The sequence below is a fragment of the Equus przewalskii genome, chromosome 12 (assembly GCF_037783145.1).
Source record: "Equus przewalskii isolate Varuska chromosome 12, EquPr2, whole genome shotgun sequence".
NCBI lineage: Eukaryota > Metazoa > Chordata > Mammalia > Perissodactyla > Equidae > Equus > Equus przewalskii.
Window position 1 is genome coordinate 23764857 of NC_091842.1, and position 14419 is coordinate 23779275.

Genomic DNA, 14419 nt, shown 5'->3' on the forward strand with positions numbered 1-14419 from the left:
GTGGATCTGGGTAGGGACTGAATCACTTTGTGGATACAACCTTCAAGTTGGCTAGACAAAAAAAGAGTGGTGACACTCAGCATGCAGATCAACTCAGATGATACACTCGGTTATTTCATGATTTATTATGTAAGGTTTTCCGTATTTAAAATAAAATCTCTTTATATGGTTACATACTGTATGATTCCAACTATATGACATTCTGGAAAAGGCAAAACCATGGAGACAGTAAAAAGATCAGTGGTTGCTAGGGGGTAGCGAAGAGAGAGGGATGAATAAGGCAGAGCATAGAGGATTTTTAGGGCAGTGAAACTATTCTGTATGATGCTATAATGGTGGATACATGTCATCATACATTTGTCCAAACCCATAGGACGCACACCACCAAGACTGACCCCTTATGTAAACTGTGACTTTGGGTGATAATGATGTGTCAATGTAGGTTCATCGATTGTATGGGGACGAACTCTAGTCGGGGATGCTGATCCTGGGGGAGGCATGGATCTCTGTGATAGAAAAGCTGAGTTTTCAGATCAGAGGTCAGGTTGACAGGTGTTATTAAGATCTAAGCCTTTTAAAATGATGCCATGTCACACCTTAGATTTAATTAAGTTGAATTGTTGTCCACTACCAGAGAAGGCCAATGGAAGTGTGAAACAAAGTTGAGAATGGAGGTCCTTTTAGCCTACTCATCTCAGGGTCTTGTGTACTTGCTATTGTTAAGCAACTGTCACTACACCCGTGGCAGGAATGACTCACAGTGACTGCTGGGAAGGGGGAGGAGAGTGAATAAGAAGATTTAAACCTGAAACGCCAAGCCCCTGAGCTTTAAATGAAGATGTTTTGTTGGGTTTAATAAGAAGCATTTAATTGTTTAATTGGGTTGTAATAAGAAATGCAAAAGAACGACTATTTCAACACTCTGGGCTGCATCAAGTCTAATTATTGATATCAATAGAATTGATATGATAAAATTGATAGGTATCAATTCGAGTTATTGAAGTATCTTGAGCCAAAATCAGCGTTGGTGGCATATACAGTCAATTTTCTTTGAATCATATGTTATATTTGACAAAGCTAGATGGTTAAAATAAAAGCAGACTTAATTTGGCTGCTTTTTAGATGGTTCCCAAGGGGCAGAAAACAATAATTGATGCCTTTTACCAAAAGAAAATGCAATGAAACTCTTAAGGGTCCAGCATTCAGTCTCAACAATTAGGTTGCACAAAGGAAGCTGGTTCTCTGTAATCTGATCTGCCCTGGGCACACAAGCTTCCCTTTGTTGTTGGTATTACAAACGAACAGAGAATGGGCTTCCTCCAAGGCAGGAGAGGAACACGTGAGTGCAGCGTAAGAGACTGGGTGGCACAGTGGTTATGCACTGGGGAGCCAGACTCCCAGGGTTTCAACCTGCATCCACAGCTCCCTGACTTTGCAAGTCTCTCACCTCTCTGAGTCTCTGTTTCCTCATCTGTCCAGTGGAGATAATAACAGCACCCACCTCAAGAGATCATTGTGAAGAATAAATAAAGAATGCATATAAAACACTTAGACGAGTTCTCAGTGCTCAAAATACATTATCAATCTCTGCAGTGGCTTTCAATAAGGTCAACACATAACGTGAAACTGGGTGGCAAGGAGGGGACAGAAACAAACCATGGCCTGTTTAATCATATTAATCATACATATTTGTACATCCAAAATATGTACCATGGGTGCTGGAGGAGTATAATCTACAGGCTTCTGCTGTTAGGTTTGTTGTTAAAAAAAAGATTATGGGTTATGCTGTTAGTAACCAGGGGTTCATCTTAACAGGACTGTGAATTCGGAAATAGCACATAAAGATGCAGTGGAGATAGATGTGCGGAGGGGAGCAGGAACTATGACAGCACGATAACTGGACCAGTGGCCATGAATTATCACCTGAAACCGAGTTTCCATGTTAATAGGCTCTATCTGGCCCTTCAATAACAGGACTAACTTTGTATTATTTTTCCCAAAGAGTTAGGCAGCATTTTAAAGAATACAATCTTAAAGGAAACTCCCACTTTGGTACCAAACAGGCCAGTCATTTTCTTCCTTCTGTTAGAGAGACTGCCCATACCACATCGGCTTTTCAGAGAGTCTGTTCCTGTCGTCCTAACTGATGGGTGGCTGGAAAAGTGACCCATCCCCGTTGGCCACAGCTAATTGGATCGTATGGCCATCAGCTTCTCATTCCTGGTATTTCAGAATTCTAGGATGTTCTAGATTTGAGAATCAGACATAGAGAATTGAGAAGCGACATAAGGCTGCGGGATGTGGTGCTGGTGCACATCCACGGAGAGAGACGTAAGCAAAAAGCAGGGATGGCAGATTAGGGGCCCCCAAGACGGGGACAACGGCAGTTGGGTTCCTGGAAGCTTTCTCGTTCCAGCTGCTTTTCCTGCCTTTCACTGTTGTGAGATACACAGAAACATGCCACGTCTTTCCAGTAAATACCCCCTTTATTCACTCTGACTTGACAATCTACTTGCAAGCAGGGCAGAGGGTTGTAAAACTTGAATTCCAGATATTTTACTTCCCTTGATATCATTAATTTTGTTGCGGAAAGGGGACCCTTATGCTTTCCTGTTGTGTAATTTACTATCTTCTGAGGAGTAAATGTAGGGGTTACAGAAAAGCAGTAAGTCACTTCATTGAGGAGAGACCTGGAAGAATTCAGAAAGCAGAAGGGCCTCCCAATGATTTGGGAAGATGAGTTGGCAAAAACACACTGCAATCAGAATTGCATATGAAAGACTGGGGGCTGGGAGGAAGGTGCCATCATTGGGATGAAACCAAAGAGAAGGCAGGAATCCAAGATCAGACAGCGAATGTCAAAAGGTTCTCTGGAAGAGGATTAAGGGAACAGGTAGCTAAAGACTTTCAGCTATCTGCGAACCATACGATAAAGGAACTCGCCATATGGTGCAGGAAGATAGCAGAGCAGGGTGAAGTAAAGGGAAGTACTTTTGTCTGTAGGATTATGTAACCACATCTAATGTATGTACGCATATGAGTGCGTGAGAATCCACAGCACTAATGAGATTAAAATTAGGATAGACTCCCACAACAGGAGCGCCAAGATGAGAAAAGGCCTTTGTTACTGGTATGAACTAAACTGCCTTTTAATCTCCTCAGGAAATTTCTTCCTGTTGTAATTCAGTGCTGCACTGGCTTCCAGGAGAACACGCTGTAGTCTGGGTCTTGCAGTCCTGCATTGTTCTCTTGTGCCCAAACCCAAAGCGCATGCTACTTAAGTACCCCGGTGGCTTTTGGGGTGACAAGCTTGGGAGTTGCTGAGGGACGTGCTGGTTCTAGCAACCATGGTTGATGCCATCAAGCACACTAGGCATAGTGCTAGGGGTCACCATCTTTTTAGGGGCTCATGAAAGCATTTTAATTTCTTTTAAAATCACAAGAAAAAAGTAAACTTCTAGGTTTGCTTTAACATAAAATATTAATATATTTGTCCTTATACCATTGCAGTCATAAGATATAATTTTTAACTTTTTTTTCCCCTGGTGGAAGCAGGAATTCATAATGCAGATCTGTGGCAGTTTTGAAACCGCTTTTTCAAAAAAGAAAAGACTAGCAGTTTGGTGGAGATGAGTAAAATGCAAAGTAGAGAAGAGTGCTGTAAGAGATGGAAAGAGTCAATTGGAATCAGAAAATCTCATTTCAAGTCCTGGTCCTGTCTCCTCCCAGCTGTGTGGTCCTGGGGAGGTTACTCGATCTCTCTGACTTATAATTCCCATATAGATATAATAGGGTTAATAACAGTAACTACCCTACAGGGCTGTGGTGAGAATTAATATGTTGTAATGCATGTAAACCCATAGCATGGTCCCTGGCAGTCAGTATGAGCTCATTAAAAGTTGGAGGCAATGGGGGGCTGGCCCCGTGGCCGAGTGGTTAAGTTCGCGCACTCCGCTGCAGGCGGCCCAGTGTTTCGTTGGTTCGAATCCTGGGCGCAGACATGGCACTGCTCATCAGACCACGCTGAGGCAGCGTCCCACATGCCACAACTAAAAGGACCCACAACAAAGAATATTCAACTATGTACCGGGGGGCTTTGGGGAGAAAAAGGGGAAAAAAAATTAAAAAAATCTTAAAAAAAAAAAAAAGTTGGAGGCAATGGGGATGGAGGTGAGCGGAATTGGAGAGGGTGAGGATGGGAGACAGAGTGGGTGAGGATGAGAAGAAATGGAGGGCGAGGGTTGAAAGGGAACCAGCTGTGGAGTTAATGCACGCACTAGAGATGCTGCCAAGACGTGGAGGATCCCACAGGTTGAAGCCTGCGGGAGATATGAGAAAGGCAGTCGCTGGAAGAGTGAAGTCCCTTCTCATGAGCCCTCTCAGGAATCCCTGCTGACGGCTCCCAGTTCCAGCGAGTGTCTGCACATGGATCGGTGATTGACAGGCACAGAGCAACGAGGGAGAACAGAAAAGCTGAAGCCTTCCATCACTGTGGGCATGCAGTTTGTCTAATGGCAGAGGCTCAGAGTAAGAACAAGGCATGCAAACTCTGTTACACATAGAGGGAAAAAGAAGAGAAAGGAAAAAAAAAATAAGAAGAAGGAGGAAAAAAAAGAAGAGGGGAAAATGGTTAACCTCCTAGACTACGTCTGTGACGTGGTGCTGAGGAGACCACTGTGGAGAGTAGGAATACAAGTGTTAAGCACCAAGCAATCAAGAGCCCAAGAACCAAACCTCACCTGTTAAATGCCACTCACTAGCTGTGTGACTTTAGTAAGTTATTTCAAGTTTCTGCATCTCACGTCCTCATCTGTAAAATGGGGATAATAGTAGCTACATTACAGCATGTGAGCCAATACCTATAAAGTGCTTACGGCAGAGCCTGGCATGTAGTAAGGACTCAAAACATTAGGTGGTATCATCGTCATCATCACCGCTAGAATATGTGTTTCTTGAGGGCAGGTATTTTTGTCTGTTTTGTTCACGGCCATTTCCTCTGCACCTAGAAGCGTGCCGGGCACATAGTAGATGCTTGACAAATACTTCCTGAATGAACAAATCCTTAATTATGCCTGTCAGTGGGCAGTTATTATAAAAATGATGACTTCTCTCCGCTATGGGGTTCCAATCTCAGTCTCAATTCCTTTCCCTCATGCCTGCCCTCTGCTGTTATAAGCAGCCCCCACGCCTCATGCTCAGATCTGGAGAATTAGGACCTAAGAGATCAATGATAACGTGGGATACAGTTGTTTCCGAAGTGGCTGAGGGTAGAAGTCATATTGCAAAAGGATAAGGCCTGGGTGGGGGGAGGAAGTGGAGGCAGTATACCTCAAAAGACCAGACTGATTCCCTGGATATATTCAGTGAGTAAAGGATGGAGAAGGGAGGGTCCAGATCACAGGAAAGATTTTTAAGGACACAGGAAATATTGAGCACGCTCATCTAAAGGAAAGGATCTGGGGGACAGGGAAGATCAGAGACTTTCTGTACCTTTAGGTATGTGCAAGATATGTAGCAAAAGATTTCACATTCTTAGAAATGCAAGGGTATTGAAGTGCCAAATTGTCACAAAAGTGTAAGATTTTAAAAGAGTTTTTCACAAAATGTAGTACTCATACCATCATCAGTACAAGGACAAGATTTTTTTTAATAAATTCTCCTGAAACACATTAAATATACAGCTGATATATCAAGGCTGTGATTTCACAAAAGTTGTTGCTTAAGGCAATGCTAAGAAGAAGACAAGGAAGTCAGTTAAATGAATTTAAAGAAAAATATTTAAGATAGTAAAAAGGAGGTATGTACATGACAGAAAAAAATAAACAGGTGCATGAATAACTAATATTTGGGACACTTGGCCACAGCCACACACAATCCAATCATACAGTCTGAATTTTGAGCCAAAGGAGTTGGCGTCAGCACCTTGGAGAGAGGCACTCATGAGCCCAGTCTCTAGGGGTGCCTTAGTGGAAGTGGCCACCGCCTAAGCCTCAAAGGCTTCCTCAGTGACACTCAGGCATGTGATGTCATCAATCTCCTGGGGCATTATCTAGGAAAGTCAAGCACCAGAAAAGGAGGCTTAATGGTTTTGTCTCTCCCCTTCTGGCTTTTGATTTTAGACCATGTTAGAGGCATAGAGAGCAACAGACCTGGATGGCGGGACTTTTTGAAGAAATAAATGTAATACCTGGGCACCCAGTTTCTAAGGACCTTCCACTTTTTCCCTTTAATTTCATAAGCTGCTGAATTCTTCCGACTTGATTTATTCCTGGCTTATGCTATGCTTCAGGAAAAGCAGCAGTAACACCTGGCATGCTCCATGATTTGAACACAAGGAAATGTCACTGAGAAGAGGAGCTTGAAGGTTTTTGTTTGTGGGGCATGACAAACTGGGAATTCTACAGGGAAAAGTCAGATCTTGTGTGTCCTCAAGAAAAATTCCAGCCAGAGCTGAAAAGTAGGGAGAGTGGCTGAGACCACGAGCTTTCCACCAAAATTGTTCTCCCAGCTTCCCTTGCACTGAGGCATGGCCCTGTGACTAAACTGTCTCTAACAGAGTGTAGGCAGAAGTGATGGGTGCCACTTCCAAACCAAGACTTTTAAGAAGTAGTTTGTGCCGCCTCTGTACTCTTTTTCCCCTCCTCCTTCTGAATGTAGACAAGAAGGTCACAGAGATTAATGCAGCCATATAAGATGGAAGGAACCTGTGACCCTTCATCACCATGTGGAGAGAGTGGACGAGGCCAGGAGCATCCCTTTTGGACTGTTACATGAATGAAAACTAAATTTCTACGGTGTCTGAGCCAGTATACATGTGGGGCCTATTTGTAGCAGCAGTTGAATCCTCTCTAACTAATATAGGAGCTTAGGTGTCCTGGCTGCCACACAGATCAACGAAGCCTGGCCTGGGGGTGGAGTGAGGAAGAGGAGACATTCTGAGATTTCCATTTGCTCCCTCCCCTCTTTGCACAGTTAACTCAGCCTTTAGATACAGCTCAAGAGCCACGTTCTTGCAGAAGCCTTCACTGACTTCAGTGAGGGCTGATGCCACTCCCACGCGCTCTCACAGCCCACAACAAGCATCGCAGTTGCACTTTACATCTGTTAGTGTGATTTTCTTGATTAATGTTTATATCCCCATTGGGTTTTAAAGTACGTATTTTTCAAAACTCAGAATGATACATTTACTTGTGCATTTTGTTGTATGTAAATTTTACCTTAAAAATTATCAAAAACAAACATTGAATTCTGGTTAAATGATAAGCATGCTGAAGAATTTAGGGGTAAAGTGTACCAATGTCTTCAACTTGCTTTGAAATGCACTGAAAAATGGATTGACAGAGGGACAGATAGATGGATAGATACGCAATAAAGCAAATACAGTCAAATGTTAATTGTAGAATCTAGGTATTTGATATTATGTATGTTCACTGTATAATTCTTTCAATTTTTCTGTGTTTTTAAAATTTTTCACAATAATATGTTGGGGGAAAAGTTTAATGAGAGGAGGGACCATGAGTCCATTATATAAAGAGAATTATTCTACCTAGAGTTTATTTTCCATTAGTAATCATAATGTTCCGTGATCTGCTTCTATTTTTACTTTGTATTATGTCACGGACATCTTTCCATGATGATAGACAGGCAGACAGACAGATAGCGATGAGAGAGAAAGAAGACAGAGAGAGACTTCATTCTTTTGAATGTATCATGGATACACCCTTATACATTTAACTTTCACACTACTGATGAACACTCGGGCTATATTCATTTTTTTTCTATTACCCATCACTTTCCATGATAGATCTCTTACAAAGACTTTTGTGCTGTTGGGTTTGAACTCCTTTATTTTAGATCTATGTCCACCACAGCATACACCTGCTTCTCCCCACATCTCCCCCACATTAGCACACTACCCTTCATAGGCAAGAGTCAGAGATATAAAAGAATAAGAAAGGCCCCATTCAAACTTGCCAGTATAACTTTTTTAAAAGACTTGGATCCTATGAATCACTACCACAAGCACATCTGAAATCTCAGAAAGCAAGCAGTAGCAGCATTAATTAAAGATTTAATGGATATTTATTGTGACAGTACTTCAGGGGTAATGAATCAAGTTTATAATGTATAGAGTTGTATTTTTGCTGTGTATATACCACATCAGGCACTTGCTGTGTTTACTTTATAAGGTCCACTTGTATAATGAATCTGGACAGTCTGTATCTGCCCAGTTGATATATTTGGAGCACAATTTTAACTCCAGTCATCACTCGACAACCACAGAGGTTAAATTTCTAAAAAGTGCAGTGGTTGGCAAAGCTGAAGTCAAAGGTTCAGGAAATCATAAAAAATAGAGAGTGAAGGATAAAACCATACAATAAACATTAAATAATAAATGAATAATACATTCAAACATTCTATAACAAAAGTCCTAGAAGGCATCTATCTCCAAGGAAGCCAGACATGCCAAGATGCCCTGCTCTGGTAAGACAACCCCTCCAGGTGAGCACTCTCACCTGATGGGGACAGCACGCTCTCCAACCTGCTCTTCTTTTTAAAGGGTTTGAAACAGGCTCACTTGTTCGGAACTCAGTGGCCTTCCCACTGGCTTTCTCCCTTGTTCCATTTTCATAGGTCTTAGCACACTGTTTGTCATTTCCTAGTCGCTCCACAAATTATGACAGTGCTGAAGAGCATGTTTTCCAGGGCCAGACCTGGCTCAGTGGGCCCGGGGGAGGGGAGGTGTAAACGGATTCCCCAAAGGTCGATCCGTGTCATCTCTCGAAGGGGGAGAGCAACTACTCCACTTGTTTGTCCATTTAAGGGGCTTGATCAACATACCTAACAAGATTGCAAAAAGTTAAAAGTAGACATTCGAATATAAAACCACAATAAAATCATCAGTAAAACTGGAGTTGCAAAGGGTTACTCTATGCTTTAAAGGCTCAGAGAAGTTTCTGTTAGTCTATTTTGCTAGTCACGGCATGCTGTTGTTTTCATCTGTGATGTATTTGATGCCACATTCCTAGACTGGAACAGAACTCTCAATTATTATAACAGTTTCGTGGAAACATAAGATCTATTCTCTCTCATTCCCTCACTGCTCCCCAGTGACCCACTCTCCCACTTCTTTACCCACCCCCCCCAACCCCAATCCCGTTCTGTAAGTCCCTCCGGAACTTCCAATCCTCAATCAAAAACTCTCAAACCTATATTGTTAAGTGATCAAAAAAGTGCAGAATTATGTGTATAGTACGGTAACTTTTGAGGTAACAAGGACAAGAATAAAAATGCATATTTGTCCAATTAGCATAGAGAAACCGGAAAGATGCAAATTAAATGAAAAGTGTTTATATATGGAGGGCAATAGCAGCAAGGGGGCACAGAAAGACATGAACTTGGGTGGGAGCAAGACTTCTCAATGTTTATCCTTTTAACATAATTTTAATTATGAACCATGTGAATACATCACTTATTAAAAATATAACGTAATTTTTTCAAACTCCCCGACAGCCTCCGCACGTTAGAGCCTCTTCTGCCTTTAGATCACTTTCTTCCTCGTCCTCACGGAAACAGCTCCATCTTTGAGATCTAAATGTCTCTCTTCTTCCTAGCATTTTATCTCTCGATCTTACCCATTGGTTTGTCATCCCTAAGCCTCTAGACTCCTTTCCTACGCAGGTTATGATTCTCTTCCTGCTTTGACTTCCTTCCCGACCTGGTCTAGATAGCATTTTTAGTCGTTTATTCAGTACACTTTGACTGGGCATCTGCTAGAATCCGGCTCCATGGGACCTGCAGTGGGCGACACTCTTCCCAGAATCCTTCACTCCCTTATTACTGAAAACTTCTGGTTCACTGGTCCTGCTAATCTCCACCCTTAGCTCAAACCCACCGTCGACTTCTCCATCTCCACACCCAGGTTGCTCAGAACTGAGGGCAAAAAGCGCACTTCCATTACCAACTGCTGTACTCTAACTTTATGGACCCCGGAGCTGCTCAGCAATCTGGGTGCGTGTGTTCTACTCTCTGTTCCGGTTCCATGCTGAGGCTCTTCAATCTTTGGGCCGCCACCTCAGACCCCTCTTCCATCTCAGCAGATGACCATGTGACCCACAGACAGAGAAAATCCGTGCATTCAATCTAGGCCCTGAATGAGTTCAATCCGTACGCACTGGAAGTACAGTGGGGAACAGACAGAGGTGGTCTCTGCTCTTATGGAGCTTAGATCTCAGAAGGAGAAGAGAGACAAACCAATAAACAAACAAGAAAAGCATCATCTGGCGATGGGTGCTATGAAAGAGTTAAATATCATGGAGGATGAATGCATGGCTCTTTGAGTGGGTCGTCAGGGAAGGCTTCTCAGAAGAGGTGACATCTAAATTGAGATGAGAATTACAAGAAGGAGTCAGTCTTGAAAGACCGAAGGGAACAGCATCACAAAAGCTCTAAGAGAGGAAGGAACTTTGCATGTTTCAAAAAGCCCAAGAGACACCACTGTGGCCAGAGCACTGTGGATGACAGAGAGCCAAAAAAGAAGTCATCATGCAGAGGACAAGGGTCAGACTGTCAGGAGAGGTGTAAACTGAGGACGTAGAATGGAGTTTATTCCAACTGTGACGGGAAGCCATTGGAGGGCTGTATGCAGGGGAGTCTTGACTTAACAGAAGTTCCTAAAAATGACTATGGCTGCTAAACAGGATCACAGGCAGGGAAACTAGTTAGGAGCTCCTGCAGTGGTCCAGGCGGTACGCACGCTCTAGATTAGGGTTGCACTAGCGAAGATGGAGGGAAGTCAGTCAACTTGTGACAGGCTATGGAGGAGGATCTGGCAGGAGTCACCACATGTGGCGGGGCTGAGGGGAGCGTGAGGGAAACTCAAGGATAACTCCCACGTTTTTGACTTAAGCTACAGAGATGGAGAAGAAATTTATATTTTTTGCACACCTGAGTTTGCGGTATGAGATTTATACTAGACATGTTTGTGGCACACAAAGGGATTCAAAGACTCTAAACAACACTAAACAAGTCAAGAATACTTAGAACACAATCTCAACTTGAGTACAACAGTGTCTCCCGGTATCTATGAAAGCATCCAGCATCATCCTACGAGTCCCAGGGTCATCCTTCAACTGTGCTGCTGCTCGAAAGCAACGGCTTCCATTCTTGGCTGCCAGAGTGATCTTTTCCAAAGGCAAATCTGATCGTGTCACTTCTCTGCTTAAAAACTTTCAATGGCTCCCCATTGCACTGTAAATAAAATCCAAACTCATCACAGCTCATGAGGCTTTACATGATCAGGCCTCTGCCTATCTCTGCAACCTCACATCCTCCTACCTCCCCTGGCTCAGGACTTTTGGCCCCAAAATCTTCTGATGGTACCTAGAATGCACTAAGCCCTTCCCCCACCTCAGGACCTTTGCACTTGCTATTCTCTCTCCTGGGAAAATTCTTTCCTAGCCCTTGGAATGCATAGCTGGTTCATTCTCATCCTTCAGGTTTCAGTTTATGTCACCTCCTCAGACAGTCTGAGTGGGTCCCCTCTTGACTCGTTTGTGGCACAGCACTCTATCCATTTCCTTCATGGTATTCATTACCAACTGTAGTGCAGACTTAGTGACTTTTTACTCCGTCCCTCAGTGTAAGCCCCATATGAACAGCAAACGCGCCTGCCTTGTTAGCTGTTCTGGAGTGGGTGAGGCCACCGAGCCATACTGTACCTTGCCAAAGCTGCCTTTCCCCAGCACCATCAGGAAGTTAAAATCGGTCAGCTTCATCCGGTCCCTGTTCCCATTGTTGTCAAATTTGGATATGGTGTTGGTCGTCTTTTCTTCTGGAGTCTTAGTCCCCTGACTGATCTTGGCCCTCTGGAGGGAGAAGCACACAGAAAACATCATCAGGGTTTGAAGATGCTCTTGGAGGAAGGCACACGTAGACGGTCCATGCTGTGGTTCCTGCAACTCGCGGCCCCCCATCTCGGTGAATAGAAGCATGGTCAACATCCACGCTGCAAGCCCTAAACCTGGAGACCATCCTTGGCACCTCCTTTCCTCCTTTATCCCTCATGTCTCATCCACCACCAGGAGCAGTCATTTTTTCCCCCATAGCTGTCGTTAGAATTCATCTACTTCTTTCCATCTCCACCAACACCACCTGTCATCATCTGTCACCTGGATAGCCCACCTTGGTCCCTCCACACTGGGCTTCACATGCAGCCAGAGTGACTTTCCATTTCTTCACATCCAACCAAGTTGCCACTTGCTTCAGTAGTGACCCATTATTGTTAGGATAAAGACCTCGGTGCTTTCACTGGCCTATGTGGCCCAGTATAATCAGGCCCTACCTGGTCTCCAAACTCATCACTTCTTGGGTCCTTCTTCCCTGAAACCCAGCTTCATTCTCCTTTCATGCCCTTAAATGTCCCAGGCCCCTCCTGCCTCAGGGCCTTTGCACATGCTGTTGCTGCTGTGTGGATGGCTCTGTCCCCCTTGCCGGCCTAGTTACCCCCCGCTTCACATTTTCACTTCCTCAGGGAAGGGTTCCTTGATCCCTTCTGTCTGGATTAGGTGTCCCTATTTGCTCCCTTCATCGACCTCACTTCCCGTTTATATTGGATAATAATTGTCTGTTCATTTGTTTCCCCCAGTAGACTGGAAACTGCACAGGCACCGAATGTCTCATTCTCTGCAATTTCCCTGACAACTAGGAAAGTTTCCGGCTAAATATTTGGTTGGATAAATGGATGAATGAGGCCCATGTTTGTCCTCAGTGCAGTGGGGGAAGGGCTTGCTGCTGTGAGCCGAGTGGTGACTCAGAGTGGCAGCAAATGCTTTGGAACAAGGAGAGAGAGGACGCCAGCAGTGAGACCTGCAGCTGCCAGGGCTTTGTTACTGGATTCGCTTCTGGGAGCAAGAAAACTGTGGAGTTAAAAGCTTGGGTTAGCATCCTGCCCCGGCGTGGGTAAGCTAAGTGACCCTGAGTGAGTCAGTGGGCTCAGGACGCTCCTCCCTGCAAACATCCCACAACTTCCCGTCTCTCGCAGGAAAACAGCTGAGGGCCACAGCTGAGGGCCACAGACGACCCTGGTCCTCTGCACCCTCTCTGATTTCAGGCCCTTCTCCTTGCTGCTGCCACACTGGTCTCACTGCTATTCTCTGAAAGCTCTAAACATGTTCCTGCCCCTGGGCCTTTGCACTCGCTGTCCCCTGTGCCTAGAGGTTTCTTTCCCCAGAGCTCCCTCCCCCCTGAATGCACAGCCTTTCCCAAGGCCGACTTGCAATAGCTCTCATTTGAGTTTGTGGCCCCTACACGGTGAGCCTCTGCAGGACAAGAACCCTGTCCTCTGTCCCTCTGAAAGTCCCATGATGTCCCAGCAGGTACTCATCAAAGAGAAACTGAGGCCCCAAATAAAAGGATCCTTTATCCTGCTGGGCCGGATATGCCTTCAGACACAGGAATACACTAATGGTTGCGTTTTCATGTCTGCAGCTGAGAGCACTGGAACTCGGGGCTCAGAGGGACAGCAGACTGCCTGCCCCTCTGAGCAGAGCCTGCCTCCTCCCAGACCATCCACACCAGGGAGAGTGGAGGCGTCCTGGCAGCCAGGCTCCCGGCACCATTCAGACGATGCATGCCTGTCCTGGCTTCAACTAGACCCCTCTGCCACCCCCACCCCTCCAAGGAGCTCGGACGGGCACTCCCAGCCCAGCAGCAGGGGTAGAGACCTCAGGAGGCAAGGAGTCCCCGTAGATGCTCCCCAACCCCCTGCAGCCCTTCCAAAGCCCAGAAGGAGCTTCCAAGAGGGGCTGATCACGATAACGACGACCTGACGTGTGAACGCTCTGACACGCCGGATGCTGTTCTAAACGCATTAGCTCATTCAGCCCTCACATAACCTCAGGAGGCCAGAAGTGTGTGATTCCCCCATTTTACAGATGGGGGATGGAAAGCTCCGAGAGAGGAAGTAACTTGCCGACAGCACTCAGCAGGAAGGGCAGAGCTTGGATTCACACTCAGCAGCCTGGCTCTCAACCAACCTGAACAGAGAATGGGCTACACTGCACAGATGCGCCCAGTGTCCCGCCAAGACCCCCGGGCGCTCTCCTCTCTACACCTGTGACACCGCCTGAGGGCTCGCCTCCTGGCCACAGGAGCAAGCACAGCCCACAAGCAGGGCAAGTGGAAAGTGCTGGCGAGTTAATTCCCCTGGAAGCAGCCCTCGGCCGGGGACGGAAGGAGCTGGTGGGTGGATCATGCTTCAGCTGCCTGCCTCTTGGCTGGGAGACCCTGCAGCACACATTCAACTCCCAGAGTTCTCCAGTGGATTACAGCCCAGCTGCCCACAGTGGGACTTGGGAAGACACCCCTTCCTGTCCCTCATCACATTCCCTCTACTCTATGATGCTCTGGGATCATCTCC

The 14419-nt window shown here is 45.3% G+C and overlaps 1 protein-coding gene across 2 annotated transcripts in view; it reads right to left on the reverse strand.

Annotated features, from left to right (window-relative positions):
- Positions 1-14419, reverse strand: part of PRKCB (protein kinase C beta) — a 304393-nt gene that overhangs the window by 69579 nt on the left and 220395 nt on the right. For both annotated transcript variants that reach the window (XM_070568297.1, XM_070568296.1), the window contains exon 9: positions 11721-11867. In XM_070568297.1, coding sequence (XP_070424398.1) covers positions 11721-11867 — 147 coding nt within the window. The remainder of the gene's footprint in view (positions 1-11720; positions 11868-14419) is intronic.